General features: G+C 50.4%; 1 protein-coding gene across 1 annotated transcript; it reads right to left on the minus strand.

Moving 5' to 3' along the window:
• Window positions 1–2,359: 2,359 nt before the first annotated feature.
• SDS (serine dehydratase) lies at window positions 2,360–16,132 on the minus strand. The gene is made up of 8 exons (XM_090062620.1): window positions 16,074–16,132; window positions 11,501–11,661; window positions 10,758–10,797; window positions 9,336–9,475; window positions 8,846–8,937; window positions 7,404–7,631; window positions 6,496–6,620; window positions 2,360–4,666 (listed from the first exon to the last, which is right to left on the minus strand). The coding sequence occupies exons 2-8, from the start codon at window positions 11,651–11,653 to the stop codon at window positions 4,476–4,478; spliced, it is 969 nt and encodes a 322-aa protein (XP_089918746.1). The 5' UTR covers window positions 11,654–11,661; window positions 16,074–16,132; the 3' UTR covers window positions 2,360–4,475.
• Window positions 16,133–21,258: the final 5,126 nt, after the last annotated feature.

The following is a 21,258-nucleotide window of genomic DNA, read 5'->3' on the forward strand; positions in this document are numbered from 1 at the left end:
CTATATAAGTTAAGGACTGCCCAGGAGGAGGGGGCAGCAGCCATGAGGAAAACTCAGAGAGAGAGAGGAGCTGGACCATCTGAAACTTGCTCTCTCTCTCAGAACTCATGATCAAGGAGCTGCCTGCCTCCAGAGGGAATCTCCGCCTGCCTCTGGATGATACTTGTGAGTAAACTCCCTGAGATCTAACTAGAGATATAGCTTGCAGTAACTCAGATACGTGATCAAAGGCTACTCCAGCCACCCTGTTTGCTCTATGGGATTTCTCTGATACTACTCAACTCTGTACTCTATTTCAACCCTACTCCGTGTAACCAATAAAGTTCTCCTTTGTACCTAATGTGGGAGACTTATTGGGAGTGGGTCTAGATTATGCTGTGGGGTCCCCTTGGTTCGGCTGACTAAGGGAGACCACTACTTGTCCTTCCGACTGAGGGAAGTATCCCAAGTTCTTCAAGTGAATCAAGTGAGGGCTACTAGGACTGTGTTTCCCAGGGGGCACAGAGCCAGAATCAAGCTCATTCCTGGGTGGTGGCAGCTCTACCCCCAAGCTAGCGGGTGTGCTCCAGGAGAGGGGTTGGCCAGACATGAGGTGCCCCCAGGGAGGCACTCAGAGCCTGGAAGGTGGTCAGGTGCAGTGAGGTGGGTGGCTCAGTGCAGGAGCACTCGCTACTGGCCTGCCACAGTGGTTTCAGTCTGGTCTGGTGCCTGGGGGGAACCACGACGGTCTGGTGCCCAGGGGTGGACCAGATACTGAGTGACGATCCAAGTGGTTTAGGGCATCAGCCATTGTGAGGGGTGGTTTGGGTGGTCCCAAAATTCCTGTAGGGGGGTGCAGCAATCCCATAGCACCTGCAGGGGGGTCACATAATTCTTATGCTGCCCAAGAGGGGCAATCCTTCAGTGCCTTGAGGGGTGCACCCTGCACACCCAGAGGAGTGATTCCAGAGAGCCTAGGGAGGCTCAGCAGCCCATGAAAGGGAAGAAATAAGGCCTTGGAAGTCACACAAGAAGCTGGGAACCCTAAAAATCAGTCTGGTCAGTGGACTAGAGATAGACGGTTCAGCAATAGCCATGTGATGCCATGTGCCTACCACCACTGGGCTGTGCCATGTCCCCTGCCTACCCGGTGGCGGCAGGCACATGTCATCACGTGCGGCTCCTGAGGTAGCAGCAGCAGGACACAGAGCTCAGTGCGCAGCAGGCATCCGGCCTCTGCTCTTCTTGCAAATTTGGGGAGAGGCACATGTCTCCCCTGGGAGCCCCCACCATGCCCCTAGATGAGCTGTCTGGGCTCCATCCATCTCACGATCTGCCCTGGCCTCAGGGCCCCATTCACCCCCGCCCCTGCCCTGCTCCCTCCCTCACTGTGGGGGCCTTGATCTGCGACCCCATGTCCTGTCCCTCTCCCCCCATCCCTTCCCCTCTACGGACTTACCTGCTAGGCATGTGTGTGTATGTCCTCAGCCCCTACAAATAATATTTTCTCCCTCTGCCTATGGGCAATAGGGCCAAATGAACATCAGGAGTGGTGGAGGAGAGTACTGGAAATTGCAAGACGTAACAGCCTTAAACTGAATATGAACAAATTTCACTTTCAAACAATAGAAATAGCACATTTGGAGACACAGGCTAAGGAATATAAATACATATTTTGTCAAAAGTCTGACCTTGTGACTTATTTAAATGTAAATGACTTTTTTACATAGCAAACTAAACCACTTTCCATTTATTTTAGTTTGCTATGGAACAAATTACAGCAGTATTCCTTAGGTGTACAAGGGCCCTATCTGGAGAAGGTGGTGGGGATGGTGCCTGGGGCACTGGAAGCCTGGCATGCTTGGGGAAGCTTGGGCTTGGTGGGCTTCCAGTGCCCTATGCACCATCCCCACCACCTTCTCCAGGTGCCAGCACACCCAGCTACCCTTCTGCCACCTTTCTGGGGCAGCCAGCTCATTCCTGGGTGGTCCCAGGAGGCAGGAAGGCAGTGGGAACAGTTTATGGGGTGCTGGAAGCCTGCCAAACCCGAGCTTCCCTGAGCACATCCAGGCTTTCAGATCCCCGTGCGGTGTTGCATCTGGCAGGTGCTGCCTGCGAGCTGGGGCTGCACCCATGCAGCTAGCACCCTGCCCAGGTGGCCCTGGGGGACAGCACTGTCATGGAGGGAAGCACCGGGCTCCCCTGCAGCTCCTGGGTTGTGTGACCTAGCGGTAGCTTGTGTGGGCAGGCTCTGCCGAGGGAAAAAAGAAAGTGGTGAGAGGCCTGATCTTTTTTTTTCCTCCCAGAGCCTGCCTGCATCTCCTGTGGCTGGGGAGAGAGCTGCCAGTGGGTTGCACAGCCCCTGAGCTGCAGGGGATCCTGGTGCTTCCCTCTGTGGTGCTGGTATCCCGTGGACAGCACCCACCCATTGGCACCTTGCCTGGGTGGTGTTGGGGGCTGCCACCACCGTGGAGAGAAGCACCTGACTCCCTACAGCTCATGGCCCGCTGGCAGCTCACTCCCTGGCCGCAGGAGAGGCAGGCAGGCTCCAGGGGAAAAACAATAAGGATTGGGCCCCTCAGCATTTTGGGGTTTTTTTTCCCTTTGGCAATACCAGCCAAGCCTGTGGTGGAGGGTCCTGGTGCTTCCTTCTAGCTCTGACTTGCCTGCATATCTGTTTGAAATGTCTCCGATCTATAATAAAAACAAGCTTATTGTGTCTGTCCAGAGCACTCTGATTGGTTGTTTCTGTAAGCATTGTGATTGGCTGCCATCAAACAACATCAGAGTGCTCTGGACAGACAGAATAAGCCTTTTATTATTATTATAGATATTCAAAAAGTGGATGTGTTACAGAGAGCTAAGCCCTGGGTACAAGCTATCAGAGGCACTCTTCAAACCACCAGCACACCAACCCCTCCCTGCCCAGTGTGCACTAGGGTGATAAGTGAAAAAGGTAGATGCAGACAGATTGACCAGCTTGTTGCCTGTGCCCTTGGCTAAGAGACCAGGCTGGCAAGACTGTATGATGCTAAACCCATGAAAGAAGTGTCCAGACAGCTGTGGCAACCCCCATTGGCTGGGTTAGGTAGTACAGCTCCTTTAGACTTGTTTTGCAGCAGTGCAAAAGAGTTCTTTGCTGCAGGAGGTAACTATGCCATCCTGAGAGGGCACTGGATACCTGGGGGCCAGCAGCTTTCCTACCCGCACTAGCTACCGAGTTTACCCTGAGTGGAAATGGGAGAGAGCTCTGATAGTGCTGACTGTGACAAACTGTCAATAGTTGGTCAGCGTGTGCTCTTAATGTTAGCTGGTTATCCATTTTCCCCCTTCAGTAACCCCTGTTGTAGTTCAGCATTGCTTGTGAGTGGGGAAGCATGATCACTTATTTTTCCAGATTTCTAGGTGTGGGCTCAAGCTAAGATAAAAATTTGTGTAAAAACCCTAATTCTGAACCTGTCCCTTGCCACTGCTGTCTAGTGCTCACTAGAAGGGTTACAGTCTGACAGCACCAGGCACCTCTTCAAAACACATGGGCTGTGCCATCAATAGGGCATAAAGACTAATGGCATCTTATGCCATCATATGCTTTCATCAGGGCAGGTGTCACCCCACTAGAATAAGCAGGGAGGTGCCTGTTATCACTCTTCAATATACACCAGTGGTTGATCAATCATAGAAAAGTAAGGTTGGAAGGGACCTCCAGTGGTCATCTAGTCCAACCCCCTGCTTGAGGCAGGATCATTTCCATCTATACCATCCCATAAAAGTCCTTATCTAACTTATTCTTAAAACTACACAATCAATACTGCACAACTCCAAGGCATATTGCCCAGAGACACCACAAATAACCCTAGCATACTACCTGATCTATATTGGTATCACATTGTTCTGGTGTATCAGCTATGGGCTAGAGCCATCAGGCCCCAGGAACATGTCTCTAACAGCAGAGGACATCCAGTGCTGCAGAAGGTATGTCAATCAGACTGCATGGCCTAGAGGTCACAACACTGGGTAGGACTCGGGAGAGCTGGGCTCTATTCCTGATCCTGCTGTGTGACTGAGCAAAATGCTCCCCCCTCTCTGTGCTTCTTTATTGTCTTTCATCTTTGTCTGTGTAGTTTGCAAACAGAGATGACCTTTCACCATGTGTCTGCATGGCACCTGGGACAACAGGGCTACCCTGGCATCCATTGACAGGAATGCACCACCACTCATAATGCACCACAGACCTATGTCAGTGGGTGGTGGGAAGGGGGGAGCCATTTCTTCCTGACCTCTGAGCTAGTCATGAAGCCAGGCCCTGAAGTACTAGATCTGGAGCCCTCAGGCTGTCTGACACAGGGGGAAGGGTGTTGTGATGAGTTAGAGCCCTATAGCATTGCCAGTGCAGTGACTGCCAAAAGTATCATTATGCTTAAAAATAGGGCCCATATAAAACTTCAGCACCACCAAGCTCTGCCCCAAGCACCCACAGCCCTGCCTACACTGAACTTCTAGATGCTCAGCTTCTTTTTGAGGTGCTGAAGCTCAGTCAGGCTGATGTTGTTGCCACCACACACAATGATCACAAGGGAGCTCAGCATGGCATCCAGCTTCCCTTTGGCCTGTAGCTTCTGCACCACATTGCTGTAGACAGCACTCAGTGTTGCCCCACAGGCTGGCTCCACCAGGATCTTCTCATCATCTGCAGCAGGGGGAAAAGAGACCGGGAAAGGTTATCTACCACCCTGAGGGGCAGCTTGGGTGCTCCCCTCCCTCCCCGTTCCTATATCTGCGCAGAGCAAGGGGTTGGAGGCAAGAGTCTAGACAGACGTTCACAGAAGCGGGGCACAATCTTCTGACACGCTTGTCCTCCTGCAGGGGTGTCCATGTGGTGGGGGTGGTGCCTTCCACAAGGGGTGGCTGCCCATCAAATGCAGGTAGGGGAAGTTCCTTCTCCTGCTGCTCTTCCCCATATCTATGCCAGGTTGGGAGGGACACAGATCCAGCTGCTGGGCCAACCCCTGGGTAGGACCCATGATGAACCCCCTATCATGGAAGGGGAGAAGTTGCTGGTTCTTGGATTTCTTGCACTTGTCATCTTCAAAGAGTAGGTTTTAGGCTTAAACTCTGGTCTGGATCAAAGTAAGACCACACCCTCTTGAGGCAGCTTTCTGAGAATGGGCATATGGACAGAATGGGCCCAAATAGCATTAGTGTGACTGTGAAGAGTTCATGAGAACTCTTCCTGGGTGTGAGACCTGGAGAAAATGACTTGTTTGATCATTGTCAAAGGTGCCACAGATCTTGCTGGTTTTTAGTAGCATCAAAACCATGTAGGCAGCTGCTGGATAATGACTAGCAGGGGACACTCTTGTTCCTTTCACCCTCGAGTCTTGAGTGTCAGGCAGGTTCTCACTGGCACTGGCACTGTTTCTCAACCTTTTTAGATTCAAGACACCCATAATTGAACTCAAAGCATCCTTTGGAAAATGCCAGCTCTTAGTTTTAACTTGTTTTTTGCCTATCAAAAAATATTACAGCAATTCTTCTGTTGCAAAGAACTCAGAGGGCACATTTGAGGTGCTGCAAACTTCATGCAGCACATGTGCACCCATGCGCTGTACTGCTAATTTGCAGTGTAGCAGTGTTTTTTTGACACCACGAGATCCTAGTACCAAAAAAACCCCAAACCTCTGGTAAAAAAAGTGGTGCGGCACATGTGGTAGCAGAATGAGCCTCCAAAAACCAGAGTCTGGCCAGCCAAAACCACGCTCTGGCTGCTGGCCAGGATCTATGCAGCTGGTTTGGTGCTGCTGCTGCCCCAAGAGATGCCCAGAGCCCCAGGTAATGGTGCTGGGGCCACCACAGGTGCTGCCCCAACTTCCTCTCCCCTATCTGGGTTCCTTTGCCACACACCGGACTGCACATGCAGGGCGTGCCCAGGGCCAAATAGTAGTGGCACAAATATGGGATGCTGCTATTTGTCTCAAGGGAAACTCATGCCCCTGCATGTGTGTGCTTGTAGGGGGACACCCAGAAATTTCACAGCAAGTCAGAACATTTTGAACACTATGGATTCCTGTTTGCAGTAATCTCTGGGTTTATTCTGTGAATCATGTCTGCACACCTAACAGTACCAACACTATGTGGCACCCCACAGCACCCTTGAAAGGATCTGAAAGAACCACTACTGGCTTGGCCTGGCACTACGACACCAGTAGCATTGTAGGTAAGAAGAGGAGGGAGGAGGAGCCCTTTACCCCAGATCATCCACTGGAGGGAGATTTAATGGGGGTGGCTAGGTATTGAAGCAGTCAGCCACTGTGTGTGCAGTGAGGCTGGCTTCAGGATGGGACAGAAGGTGGCTAATGCTAGTACACATCAAGGCAGATAACTGGGGGGCACACCCTCCGATGACTGGCCTCGCTGCTAGCCACTGTGTACATTGCTGATGAGCAGCAAAGACCTCCCATTGTGTGTGTGTGAGTGCATGCATATGTGTATGCCCACACATACAGGCCTGTTACATACCCACAAACTTTTCAATAGCTACAATGGCCTCTTGGTCTGTGATGACTTCTGAGAAGACAGGGTGCTCTTGGGCCAGCCTCAGTGCCTCAGCTGCCACTCTCTTTACCCCGAGGGTCATAGCGACACTGCAGCCAGGAGGGGAGAGGAGGAAGAAAGAGTTCTTAGTGATAGTAGAGTCCCCAGGAAGTGCCCCTGTTACATCTGTTACCAGCTCCTTTTAAGGATCATGGGGCAAGTGTGCAAGAAGCTGGTTTAGAGCCAGCTGGGGAGTAAGTCCCTGCTGCCTCCAGCAACCTTCTAGGCAGAGCTGGGGACTTGGCTGATGCTGCACCCTCAGGGCAGTGCTAAGTCCAGTCTCCAGTGCTATGGTCACATGGTGAGGGGGCAGCAGTGAACAATCCCATATCAGAACAACTTCCTTTTGTCTCTCTCTCTCCTCAGGTTCCCCCTTCTCCCTTTTGCTCCATGGCAAGGGCAGCAGACAGCTGGCATGAGATACCCACCACCAGCATAAGCTGTTTCCTGCTTCCTCCTAGATCACAAAGTAGTTGTCTTTAGTGAGGGGAGAGCAGCATGGAGAACTGTCTCCCATCTCTTCTTGGCCCCATAGGATCACTATGCCATTTGAGAGCATGTATGCCTGGGTAGAGATGCCCTGGCATGGGAGTGCAGTGCGATGGGGAATGATCAAAGACAAAGCGCATATAGAATCCAAGGCAGCTGGGCTGCAGCATAGAGAACGTGGAGGAGAAACTCCGTCAGACCAGGAGCATCTCCCCATTGTGGCTTGGATGATTTTTCTGTCCTGCTGCCATGGCCCCTCTTCTTAAATACTGGGTCACAAGCTGCCGGCCCAGAACAATGCTCCCCTTTCCCCACCGACATTCCTCCCCTCTGCGCCCACTCACCTGGTGATTTCTGGCAGTGTCACCAGCTTCCCAGCAGCCATGGTTGCATTCAGGCTGTGTGCCCCTTTAGTCTCCATGGCAATAACGGGCACATCCTTCCAGCCCACCTCCCGGAGGCCCTGGATCACTCCGCACAGCATACCCCCTCCTCCCACAGATAGGGCCACTGCCCCGGGCTTGGAGTCCATGCTTTTCTTCATCTCCCTCACCATGGATGTGTGTCCCTCCCTGCAAGGAGACAGTAGGAGCAGTCAGTGTTGTGGGGAAAGAAAGGTCAGGAGTAGAGATGAACCAGGATGAACAGCCCAGACTGAGCTGTGCATGGGGCCTCAGACAATGTGGGTCCTGAGTCTGCAGTTGTCCCAGCATCTTCTCACTGACTTAGATGAAACTTCCGCTTATCAGCAGAGCTGGAGAAGCAGGCTCTGGCCCAGTCTGGTATATTAGCCTCAGGCTGCACTGGAGAGCCACACTGTTCTTGGTGGCCTGTCATTAGCTGAAAGCTGAGGGCAGGCCCCTAGCTGATGTCAGTCAGATGATGGGCTAAACCAGAGCTGTCCAACTGGTGTTTCCTACGCTGCATGTGGCCCACAAGGGGTTAATTTTTGCCCCTCAGGCTCTCACCCAGCTGCCGCTCCCCCCATTACTCTGGTAGCAGCAGCACTGGGGAACTCTGGGCTCCCCTTCCCTCCTCTGACTTCCACTTTCTGCCCCGGGCACAGGGGCCAGGCCAGGGCAGGGCAGGGCAGTCCATGAGGCTGGGGGATCCAGCAGCCTGGAGTGCCCACATGGTGCTATGTAGCAAGGGAGCCTGCAGCCAGGGTGCTGAGGGTGAGGCAGTGCAGTAGGTTGGGGGTGGGGAAAGGGCACATGTGCAACAAGTGGCCCAGGGTGGCTGTAGCCAATGATGATGTAGCCCATGCTGCTGCGGTCTGTGGGGTACATGGCCCCCCAGCTGCTGAGAAGCTGGACAGCCCTGGGCTAAGCAAACCCTGACATGGATCTCAATTCCCACTCTTAGCTCAAGTGATATGTTCTGTAGCTCAGCTTGGGGCCAATACGCAAGTACCCCAGCCAGGCTAGCAGCACTGTCTGCTGTGGACTCATTGATTTGAAGATGCACTATGAGGAACCTGCATCCTCAGTAGTGGGTGGTGAATAGATGCATGCAATCCTCCTTGTGAGCTTCATCCTAGCACACCGATGGTGACCATGCTAATGCAGCTTCAACAAAGGGCACATTTTTGCCTTGGCATCATCTCGTTAGAGACTCCACCCCATCATGGGCACATAGTGGCCCCTTTGGGGCAACAGGCTGATAGATTTAGCTCTACTGCCCCTAGCTAGCCAGGGCACCAGGCAGGTTATTAACCAACAGGGACTTAAAGGTGTGGTACTTCCAGCTCCCACCAGCCACCCCTCTTGTGCCACAGGTCACTTACCAGATGAGGGGGTCATCAAAAGGGGGAACATAGACCCATTTAGGGTTGTTCTTCACCAGCTCCTTGGCTTCTTCAGTGGTTTCATCCACTGCCTACAGAGCAGACAGATATTTTATTTGACACCAGTCCATGCAGAAACATCAGCGCAGTTTGTCTTTTACCATTTAGGAGGATGGGGACTGGAGAAGTAATGGGTCTCTCCCCATGGATTCCTGAAGGCTGTGGGTGATAGTTACACAACTTGATGTGAACAACTGGCATGGATGTGGGCATAACTCCCCCTCCCTTAGTCTCTTTGCTCTACAGCAGAGACCTCAGCAGGGACCACTCATGGGGGCACGTGTACAGAGCAATGTACCTCACAGTCCACAACGTGATCTGCGCTCCAGATCTAGCTGTGCGCTGGTTCTGGGTAGACTGAGAAATATGGAACCTCCCAGCACAGACAGACAGGTTTCTTGTACACTCCCTCTGCTAGAAACACACCTACCTCTCCCACGATTTCAACAGTGGCTCCCTCATCCTTCAGCTGCTGGATGGTGAAATCTGGGGTGGATCTGGGAACAAGGATGGTAGCAGGGATACCCAGATTCCTGGCTGAGTAGGCAGCTGCCATGCCAGCATTACCACCTAAAAACAGCAGCATCAAGTGTCACAACTCCTCCCTATTCAGCAGAATCTGTAGCACTCCCTCCCTTATCCTGGGGATCATCTCTCCCATAGTTTCCCTAGCCTGTCCTGGGGTCTGCCTAGCAGGGGCATAGTAATGGGTGTGCCCTGGGGAGGTCATGATTAATCCAGTCAGTAGCCATGCCCTCTCCCATCAGAGCCTGTGTGAATGTCAACTTTCAGTCAAGTTAGTAGCAGGCTTTTTTGGAACTGAGCACCCTGAAGCCAGGAGCTCACAGGGAATTACATAGTTTTTCTAAATCACTTGCAATAGATGATTTGCTGTGAAGTCACACCAGACAGTATGGCCCAGCCACCGTGAGTCTAGTCCTGTCCAAATTTCCATTCCCAGTTATGCTGGGCTGAGAATCCTGCACTCTGCCAGCAGAAGGGCAAATCCTGCATGCAAGGACATGGGTGGGGGGGTTCAGAACAGAGTAGGAAATTAAGTGCTGAGCTCCCACATGGCCAAAGCTGCATAAAACTCTCCAGCCTATATTCCCCCCAGCCTATATATCCACACCACGTGGCTCTTTGCAATCATCATGCCACTACAAGTACCAGCCAGCAGGACACAGCTTGTCACACACTTAGGGCTTTCTGCACATCTCTATGGGTACACCTACATGTAGCATGACTGAATAAATTCTGGTGCAATTTGCATCAGAATTTAATCACTGCCAGGAATGTGTATATGTGTGCCTGGGAGTACAGCACCTTGAGGCAGAGTGGTGCAGCCCCAGCTGGCAGGGAGTCCAAGGGGTCAGCCTGTCAGTCTGGAGCTGCTCTGCCCCAGCTCAACATGCTGCAGAGGGGCTGGCTCAGGTATGAGGAAACTGAGGATGATACAGTGCGAGGCCAGCCAGGAGGCAGCCCCCATGCTGTAGCACTCTTGTGCCCCGGCCAGCCCCAGTCACCATCTACATGTGCATTGTGGTGCACTAATAACTCCACCATAGGATAATACTTGTATTGGGCAATACTATCATATGGTGGAGTTAATCTATCCTGGCCTAAAAGTGCCACATGTGTAGATGGTGACACTTTACTGCTGAGCGTGTAGACACATGTAAACTACTGCTGAGTGTGTAGACAGCTAAACACATGTGTAGATGCCCCCTGTGACTCTTATTTACACATATGCACAAGGGGAGAAGCCAAGTCCAGGAGGTTCTGGTGTGATACATCAGCTACCTACTGCTCCACCCTGAGAGAGCTAGTGTCCCAGATTGGCATATGTCACCTGAAGCGCATACAAACTGCGTACAGCCGCTCTTCGCCTTCTGTGGAGATAAAGGAAGAGGAATGAGTGGGAGCTGGTAATGACCCCGATGACCCTGTGAGAGTGGCCCCTCTCCTGGTTCTACATTTGAGCTGTTTATTCCAGGTCATTGTGCCCTGCATTATACTCTAGGCCCTCTCTGCTTTTTGGTACCTTCACTATGGTCCACAGTGCTGTCAGAGCCACCATGCCACCTCCCATGCATTCGTGCCACCTCCTATATCCATTTCCATGACTCTCACTCAGTCCTGGCCCATCAATTCCCCACCCCCAGTTTCCTCTGGGGGTAGGTGGCTGGGTGGGTAGACTTGTGTGTCTGTTTTGGGACTGATGTGTGCTGCCATCCCACCATCTGGTAAACTCCATCCAGTTCTGCTCATTGCTAAGAGGCAGTGAGCATAGTGAGTATCCCTGCCAACTCTGTTCTTGTTCTTTCCAGTTCTCTCCTCCCAGGGGCCATCTCCATACTCCATCCTAGATGGGCACAGAAATCCAGGGCAGGTTTTCCTCAGTCATCCCAGGTTAGAAGCTGGCTTTCTGAGCCAACACTGCCTACAACATATGAATGCCTTTCTGTGCCTGCTACAAATGGATCCAGCCACCACCTAGCAACAGCACATCTTGGTTGTACTATGCATTCCTCCTTCCCCGCTATTCCATGACTATGCTCCTTTTCCCAGGCCTCCAGTTCCCAGGCTCCATACCGTTTTACAGAAGTGGCCAATGCCCCGGATCTTAAATGAGCCAGAGGGCTGAGCACTGTCCAGCTTGAGGTAGACTTTGGTGTTAGCCACTTTGGAGAGGGCAGTGCTTTCCCTTAGTGGTGTGGCTACATGCAGGTTCCTCTCAAAAATCATTCTGAGGACTAAGGAAAGAAAACAAGACATGTAAGTGCCTCTGAGTCTTGTGTGAGCCTGTGACAGTCTGCCTTTGCCAGGGATTTGTACTGCAGGCCACAGCTCCTTTTTAAAAAAACATTGTTTCTACCCTTCCTGGCTGTGGAGAAAAGCTTTGAATTGATATGATGATAGCCTGCATCTGCCTTGAATTGCAGGGGACTGAGCTGCCCCATCCAGTGCCCTGCTAGCTCTGAAGCCTCGTAAAGGTTGAGTTAGATCTGAACAATGATCAGACCCGGCTGGGAAGGGGCCAGGTGTTTTCTATCACCTGAGAAAGCAGCCCTAGAGGGATGGGGCAGGACAGCCTGGAACAGGGGGACTAAAGGGGAAGTGTTTCAGGGAGTGGCAGACCTGGGTAAGTAAAGTTGGTCTAATTGATGTGTTGTAGCTAGGAAGAGTCTTGGATGGGGCAGGATTCTTCTCTGAGCTGGAAAACAGGCTGCTACCTTAAGTCTGGATCGCATCAGCATGTTACCTGCACTGGAAGAATGGAACCCGAGGGACCAAACTCAAAGCTGACGTAAACGGGGTCTGAATGTACCTGATGTAAATGGAGTCAAACTCCCGTTTGACTCCAAGTCAGTCAGTGGATTGTATTCAAGTCCTATCATCTCTTTGCATTCTTCTGTCCTTGTTTTCAGTACCATGTGGTTGGTGTGTATGAATCCAGTTTGCCATGTCCCTGTTGACTCTCCATCTCTCTCAAAACCCACCACCCTGGGGGAACTGGAAGCATACGCAGCAGAAGGCTGGGGCTGAACCTTTTTGTGGCGGCTGGCAATAGCAGCAGCACTACAGCACCACCATCCTGCAGTGCCCAGCACCACTTGGCAGGCAGCCACTCCTCTGCCACTGCATAGAGCACCAGTGCACATCAGCCCTATGCGGAGGGAGGGGCAGGGGGTCCCCCCCCCAATAATATTTCCCCCCACCGCTTATGACTAGAAGCCCAAACTTCCCCTCAGAGGAGTAAGAAGTAGCATCCCAAAGATATCCAGATGCCTGTGAATGTTATCAGAAGTTATCAGCAGAAAAACTGGTTAGACCTCCAGTACCAAAAGATCCCCCCAGGCTTGTGGGGGGACTTCCAGTAGCAAACAGCCATCAGGGCTTTATATCCTTGATATAGACCAGCCACTAGAAGGTGGCCATAGCATGCTTTGCTGGCACGTTGTACATGGTTGTCATGACCTACTTAAACATTTCTCCTCCTGTCTGCTTGTTTGTCCATCCATCTGGAAAGTAAACTCTTTGAGGAGGTTAGAGTGACTACTGTATCTGAGTTACTATTGTCTGTGACATCCTTAGCACGCAGAGAAAAGGTACCTCAACAGATATGAACTTACAATTGGACAAAAACCCCTGTTGTTCTAATTGTTTTTTCTGCAAAATGCTAGGAAAGTCCAAAATAAACTAAGACTATTGTATTTCCTCCCCCCCCGTTTTTCACACTCCAAAGGGTGGGAATATTGTGGGAATATGAGACTGTTTTAGACTGGATATCAGGACACTCTGTGTCAGCAGTAGAACAGCGAGGCGGTGGAACAGAGTGCCTAGGGAAGCTGTGGAATCTCCTTCACGGGAGGCTTTCAAGAGGAGGTTGGATAAGCTTTGGTCATGGATAATCTAGGAGTAGCAATGCCAGGAATGTGCTATGAAGGGCCCAAGAAACCATCACAAAAAAAGAGACTGGAAACATATGTTTTAAACGAACTAGAAAAAATAAACATGAATAACCATAATAAATGTGATGCTTGAGCCTAGTGCTGCCTGGGTTGAGAACCACTGCTTTAGAAAGATGCTTTTATAGCTTCCATCACCATGGGGTCTGAACACCCTTGGTCTGTAATGTACTTATCCCTGGAGCAATTTTGAGGCACTGAGACTAAGGGTCATATTCCTTCTCACTCTGAAGACCTCTTATGCCGCTCAGGGCTTTAAGGGTGAGGTCTAGACATTAGATGCCTTTCAATGCAAAAGAGATTTGTTGAATGAGGGCTTTGTACAAAAACATCAAATGTACAAGTTTCCCACCTTAGCAGAAGCTGCTCTTTCATCACATTGCCTAAAAAGGAAAGGGAGAGGGAGGGTGGGGAGGAAAGTAAAAGTGAAAGGGCAGCCTTGGGGGTGGGGGAGGGGAAGGGAGGAAAGGAGTGGTTCACTGCAGGGCACAGAGTCCAGCTGGCCAGCATGATGCAGTGCAGTGCAGTGCAGCAAGGCCCAGTAGCAGCTCCCACCAGCTTGCCCCAGAGACCTCCTGTCTCACTCTTACTTTCAGCCTGGGCTATGACCTGTTCTGGGAAAGGAGGGGCAAGTGCCTCCCCTGAACCCTGTGTGCACTGCACCTCTCTCATGAATTGCATTTCCTGGGGGATTAATTCTGGCTCCTTAAGACACACACACACTTTAAAAAGACACTGTTGCTAAGCGAGTGATGTCCCCTTTGTGGGGTGTCCAAGTTCTTTGGGTCCTTACTCAGCTTCACTCCCTTTAGAACTGGCCCAGCTGGGGAAATCACTTGCCAGGAGAAATATGCAAGTAGATACTCTCAGTTAGATCCTGTTGCAGGCTCGTGGGTGTCCTCTGGTGGTCAGCTTGCCCTCCTGAAGTTCCCATCTGCCATGCCTTTATGATTGAGTAGGCTCATGGTTCAGCCAGGGGCAACCTTAGGTGCTCTCTTTCAGTGATCACATCATAGGGCCACCTCTGCTTAGTCCCCTGCAATGTGACCCCTCTTCTGTCCACTATCAGTCCTACTGGTTTTCAGCCCAATCAGCTCCTTGGGCTCAACACTCTATGCCAGTTTCTCTAATTTTCGCAAGTTAGGCTGCAGCCTCCTTATCAGTCAGTCCCACCAGGCCCGCAGGGGCCCCTTATCAGTTTTGCAGGAGTTGCTCTCCCTTCAAACCCTAATTTTCTCTGATTCTATGAAATATGTCTAAATAACAAACATTCACTGCACTTGCTATAGGTGCCCTCACTAGCCTTCCACCTTCCCATCCAGCTCCCCCACGTACCTACATCCTTGTGGCCAGGTGACCACTTTGCAAAACAATAAAAAAACATCAAAAAAACTCAGTTCCTGTTGGGATGCCTTTCCCCTGGCATCTATTAACTTCCACTGGGGTTCATCCCAGCTCCAGCCCTCCTAAGCCTAGTCACAGTCTGTAGCCCAGATTCTTCAGGTCTTGGCAAAAAGCTCTTTCACTCAGCTGTGCCAGGGCCTGCCTGTCAGTTATTCCCAGAACTGAGCTTATGCAGCCCCAGGCCTTAGAAGGTGCCTTTTCCTCACTCACAACACCTAATGCAGCCCAGGGTCCCTTACATGCTCCCCTTCCTTCATCCTTGTCTTGGGGCTGGGGCCTGTTCATTGGATACTTCTTGTTTTAACTCTTCCTGGAAAAGAAGTCCTCATTTATGTGCTTCTTTTCTGGTCTTTGCTCTGTTGTGAAGTAGTAGTGTTGCAAACTCAAGTCTCAGTTAACCCTCTTCTTTGCAACGCATGTTATGCATGGGATTCTGGGTCAGGTTTTTCTGTTCTTCCTAGTTTTCTTTAATGATGTCTACAATTCTCTGTGGCAGCCAGTTCAGAAAGGGAATAGCCTGTTGAGGCCTGCGGATCTTCCATCACAGCAAACATTAGTGGGGCCAACATCTGATCCCAGTGTTTGGGGCCTGTCCTATACATATCTTCAACATGTTTTTTTAAGGTCTTACTGAATTGCTCCTTCATCCCTGTGGCCCTTAAGTTCTCACCTATACAACTGTTCCTGACCAATGCACCACATGTAGCAGGGCAAAGGGGTGTCCTGCAGTGCTTTGTTGCTCCTGGCAGTCAGTCCTTACCTACTTGCTCTCCCAATTTCTTGATGACCTAGTGATTCCTTCCTGCCATGTCTTGATGTTTATGATTAATATGGATTAAGCTCTCAGTTTCACTGGGTGTGTGCTCCCCTCCCTCTTATCAGTCAGTCCCGCCTCTTATCAGTCAGTCCCATCGGGGTGCAATCCCCCTTTATCAGTCAGTCTCACCATATTAGCCAGTCCCACTGTGCCTGGGCCCTCCTTATCAGTCAATTCCCAACCAGCCCTGCCTTATCAGTCCTACTGGCCACGTGGCCTCCTTATCAGTTATCCAGAAGTTATCAAAATAGCTATAAATAAAAAAAGTTGACTGCACTCCACATGTGTCCTCAGTGGTCTCCTAATACCCCATCCAGCCACCCCATGCCTCATGGCCAGGCATTTATTTTGCAAAACCATAAAAAAATACAAACAAATCAGTTCCCACTGGGGTCCCTTTCCCCAGGCCCTCCTCAGGCTTTTATTCACTCCCACTGGGATTTATCCCAGGTCTAGCCCTCCTAAGCCTACTCACGGTTCGTAGTTCAGCTTCTTCAGGTCTTGGCAAGGAGTTTCTTCCCTCAGCTGTGCCAGGGCCTGACTGCCAGCTTGTCCCTGGAACTGAGCTTTTATAGTGCCAGGCTCCACCCCTTTCAGCTGAAGGAGCCCTGCCCTTAAAAGGTGCCAGTCCCCCCTTTCTTCATTTATTCCACCTAATGGGGTCAGGGATCCCCTATTACAGTTTCACAGCCCCCATCCTCCATTCTGTAAGATGACAAGTGGCTTGGAAGTGTAACCAAGGTTGTGCTCTCATCCTCTTGCAGGAGGTGAGGGCTATGGCTAGGTTTTTGTGCGGGGAAGAAAGGAAGAAACAGTACAATTGCATCACAGCAACTCCATTGGCCATCATGATGACTATTGGCTGCTATGTGAGCCCTTGTAGTGGGAAGAGAAATGGCAGAGATTTCAAGACAGGCCAGGGACAAACGTTACACATAAACTGGTTTAAGTGATCAGAAACTGGTTTAAACCTGTAACAGAACAGATGTTCAGTGCACATACACCTGTTTGAAAATGGCCGAAACCAGTTTGAGATAAACCTGGTTGAATATAGTACCAGACTTCACTGATTTGGCTCAAACCAGTTTATGCTACGTCTGTCCCAGACCACTTCCTGGTTTAACATAAATCAGACACTGCCAGCATCCCAGCATGCTCTCTGGGTTGGGTGGAGCTCTTTGCTGCACAGCAGGGTTGGCCCCTCCCCTCTGCTTCCTGGCTGCAGATCAGCACAGACTTGCAGTCTGCCTGGCTTCTCCCTGCTAAGCAGGGATTATTCTCCCCTCCCCGCCGCCTTACACACACACCTCAGCATTAACTAGCAGACCACATGCTGGTGGTCCATGCTTTGGGAGAGGACAGAGGCAGACAGGCTTTTTGGAGCTAATCAGCGGGTAGTGTAATGTCCTTCCTTGGAAGAGCTGTTTAAGAAGAGCTCCATTAGTTAATGGAGAGAGGCTTTGTTTTCTTAATGGGTTGATTAACACTGAGTTAGGGGTGATAAATATTCCCTGCTGGGCTGCTGGAGAGAGGGGGGAAATCCTGCTGGGGCCTGGCCATGCCCCCTTCAGCCCAGCGCTGTGGAAGCAAAGGGACGGCGGCTTTAGCACCTCCCAGCTCGTAGCCTGAGCCACTGCAGGCCTGTGCCTGCATTTCTGGGATGTCTGTCTGGTTACAAAACTGATTTAGCCTAGCCAGGTTAGACTAACCTGCAAAGATTGAATCAACTTAGGATCAGGCTTTTTGAATGTCTGTCCCTAACCTTAGGGGCTGAAGGTGACAAAGAACAGGAAAGGCTCCACAGATGCAGCAGGGAATGGAAGTGTGCAAAGCAAACTTGCTTCAGGAATCCTATTTATTATTACTGATAATGTGCTGGTGCGTAGTTTCCCCATGGATCTATTTGGCACTGAATCCCTTTGAGCAGCTCATCCCATCGCTGGCATCCACTAGGTAAAAATCAGGCTGAGGATGGACAGAGAACTTAGAGGGAGGTGGCCCCTTGTGTGTCTTAGATCAGGCATCAAGAAAAAGGCAATAAAAATAAATAAGTGGCCAGTTTCAAACATTCCCTTCATCTCCTAGGGTCCTCAGTTGCTCTGATGATGAGAGCCAGTACCTCCCAGGGTCCTGTGAATGAAGTAAATGCTGTTACCTCTGAAGTACAGAGTGAGGCAGTCCTGGCTCCCAGTCCAGGACCCCAGTTCCCTCTATCATTATCATTGCTCAGTGTACATTGAGAATAGGGGTGGTTACGGTGATGGCATCTCAAATAGCATGTGAAGTACTGAGTATCAGAAGCAAATCTGTACCCCGGACTCTGCATTCAGCTGGAACCAGTGCAGAGAGCAGCAACTACACAGTTCCCATGAATTTATCACACAGCACACTGAATTAAACTTCTGCAAAAAGAAATATAGCTAGACTATATATGAGAACAAAATGCAGATAACACATTCCATGAATTATAGTTAGATAGACTCTGTCTTAATTATACTTAACAGACACAAGCAGTCTTATGTAAAACTGAGTGCCATTTAACACTCCCTCCCCCCAAAATCCTAAAAGTCCACACAGACTTTGTATCTTTCCCAAAACAGAGACAAAGTTCTAAGAGTCAAAGGATCCATAAAACCTGCAGATGGGAACCTCAGCACAGGGTGAAAGAGGAATCCACCCTTGATCTCTGACTTACTGTTCATCTCCCTACAGAATAACATCTTACAAATTATCTGATTAAAAACCTAAGCCAAATATGGGAATGAAAGAATACCATGGTGTCACCCCACTCACCAAGATGGTCCTCATTGACTCAATAGCTTTATCAAGATTATGCCCCCCCACACATTGAACTCAGTCCTTTTGTGAAGATTATGCCCCACTTAATCTGAAGGTCTGCATATGGATCTCTGTCTAGAAGGTTGGGTTATAATCATCAGGCCAGTCACAGGTGCAGGGATGTGACACAGGAGACAAATTTGTCACAGAGCCTCTCTCTTCCTCCTGGCATTGTGCCTATCTTATCTGGGTTTAATGTTAGCTATGTGCTGAATTTGGCTGGGCATTGGGCAAGCTAGGAGATGGTGCTGTGAATGGCATGAGTATTGAATATTGTTTCTGGCCAGAACTGCAGCTGAGAGCATCTCCCTAGCTTCTCCAACAGCTTCACGTTGATGATGGGTAGCATTGGAGACAGGATTGGGCCTCCCTGGTTGAGGATTATGCAGGGGATGAATGAGGAATATCTGTTCACCTTACAGCCCTTTGGTGCCAAACAATAATATGCTGTAGTCAGTGGTTTTCAGTGACAGAGAGGGTCTGGAAAGATAGGCAATAGGAAAGTTTTGTTTTTCTTCAGGGAAAGAGTGGGTATGTGGGTTGGGACAGCAGTGGCCCAAGGAAATGGAATCACTTGCACAAGGTCACAGGAAACATATGGACACATGAAGACCAAGAACTTCTTGGACTACCCAGAGCTCAAGGTTCTGCTTTTACCATAAATCCAGGCTTCCTCTTTTACTATGCAGAAGCTGTGTCTGCTATTGCCCAACACAGAGTAACTGCTGATGCATCTCAGTGCTGAGCTTCATCTCCCTTTGCTATTCCCATCCTGGGTCCCCAACACACAGAAATTCTGGCCATGTCCCTTGGAACTCTTTCCCCATGTCCCCCCTACTCTTTCCTGCCATGGCAGGGGGTCGGACTTGATGATCTGCTCAGGTCCCTTCTGACCCTACAAACTATGTAACTATGAAACATGACTCTGTGCCTCCTGCTGCTCTATTTCCAGGATCCTCTGAATGCTGTCAGCTTGCCTTGCTCTCTCTAGTTGTCCCTCAGAGGCTTGGAGGAAGCCGTTTGGCCATGAACAAAAAGTGGAGTTAGAGTACAGCTCTCCAGAACTGAAATGCTCATGCACTAAGACCCTCCAAGTCTTCATTATGCCCCTGAGTTGGATACCCAGGACATGGCTGGATAGCAAGCCAGCCACCTGGACGTACTCTTCCAGCCAGCAGAGTTTAGCTTTGTTAAGCTATGTTTAGCTTTAACAACATGCACTCTAGCCCTAAACTAGGGAAGCTGGAACTTAAGAGCTACAGTGCTCATCAAATGGAAGGCATATGCCTGTGACTGCTGTGCATGGAGTGGGCCTGGGTTTGTAACCATGGGGATCTAGCACTCTTTGGCCTTGTCCTTTCACCTGACTCTTGGAGAGCCTGGTCTCCAAGAAGCAGGACATGAGGAGGGGTGAAAGCAGTGAGAGGGGTTCCCTGGTTTGGAGCTATCCCATGTGCCAAGGCAGAGGCTGGAATATGTGGGGCTGTCTGGGCTCAGGAGGAGAAAGAAGGCAAAGGTGGCGGATCTGCTGTCTAATTTCTGTTTCTTAATTCACCCCAGGAAGGGCTGGCTCATAGAGCTAGCCAAACACATTATCGGGGGGAGATCAGTAGCTCTTACCTGCCATGTGAGTGGGATAATTCTTGTGCAGTGTGGGAGCTGCTTAGTGCTGACTGGAGGGTCTCCTGGGGAACTGGGGGTCTCCTCCCTCTTATAGCCAGTCTCCTTAGCTTCTTCTTCAGTGGTCAGCTGTCCCCTGATGCTTACTTCTGGACACCTCCATTCCCAGGCAGCATGGCAGGACAGTTTCATGCTAGGCAGGAGTGAGTCAGTGTTGGATCTGCTTTCTGGAGGGGGAAGGGGATTCAGGGGCTCTTGCATTTATCTGTGCCAGCCCTTGCTCTCCCTTGGTGCCTGGCGGGAAAAGGAACACATCTTGACAGGAAACCTCCCTGGAGCTTGGATAGAGAACAGGACTTCCCCTCCTGCAGGGAAACACAAGTATGGGCCAGCACTCAGCAGATAAACTGTATAATCATTTAAAGGATGCAGCGCTGAAGAGTCTGAATCAATATTTGCCCCTGATCCTGTGCTGGTCCAGAGGTGTCACAACTGACTTCAGTGGGAGCAGGTCAGGCCCTTGGGTCTTCTAAAGGCTGGACCACCACACACTTTTCATTTCTGTGCTCGAAGTTTTTTGATTTGTCTGAGTGCCAGAGTGCTATGGGCGAGCTGCCTTTATAGAAAATGCTAGGATCCTGTGGGAGGCAGCTGCAAACATTCTTCTTACAATTTTCTTTTTCTGAGTCTACCCATGCCACTTGACTCCAGAGAAGAAGTGGAGGGTTAAGGTCTGAACTGAGTTCACTTTCTTAAGAGACCTCAGCCAAGCCACTAAAGGTGAGATTACTTATTCTGAAGCTCTCAGCACTGGCCTGACTGAAATCCCATTGAAGTCAGTGGTAAAGCTGCCATTGATTTCAGTGGAGGCAGGATTAGGCCAGCACTAAAAGCTATTCAGAATAGCACTTTTAGTGGCAGATGGCAGTGGTGAGTAGCTTTCAATAAGCTGGCTCAGATCCCCTCAAAAGTTCACTAGAGGAGGCCAGGCACAGAGTCTACAAGTGGGGCTGGGTGTCTGGAAGTGGCATTGCCCTGCAAAAAGTCTAGGAACCACCATGCTACACTCTAAGAAGTCTCCATCAAGCACGTGCAAACAGATTTCTCTAAAGGCCTGTAGGTTGGCTAACTTTGTGGTAAAGGCATGACACGAAGGTCACCTTTGCATTATCTTTACTGTATCCTGTATTTCACTGATCCCA

This window comes from Crocodylus siamensis, chromosome 9 (assembly GCF_052110815.1).
Source record: "Crocodylus siamensis isolate JL-2025a chromosome 9, ASM5211081v1, whole genome shotgun sequence".
In the NCBI taxonomy this organism is placed as follows: Eukaryota; Metazoa; Chordata; order Crocodylia; family Crocodylidae; genus Crocodylus; species Crocodylus siamensis.

Bases quoted from the DNA above. Each gene is read 5' to 3' on its own strand.
- SDS (XM_090062620.1), bottom strand. From the start codon at position 11,653: ATGATTTTTGAGAGGAACCTGCATGTAGCCACACCACTAAGGGAAAGC. The intron at 8,938-9,335 runs GTAGGTGTGTTT...TCTGCTCTGTAG, and splicing joins CTGTTGAAATCGTGGGAGAG to GCAGTGGATGAAACCACTGA. The intron at 6,621-7,403 runs GTGAGTGGGCGC...TCCTGGCTGCAG, and splicing joins ACACTGCCAGAAATCACCAG to TGTCGCTATGACCCTCGGGG.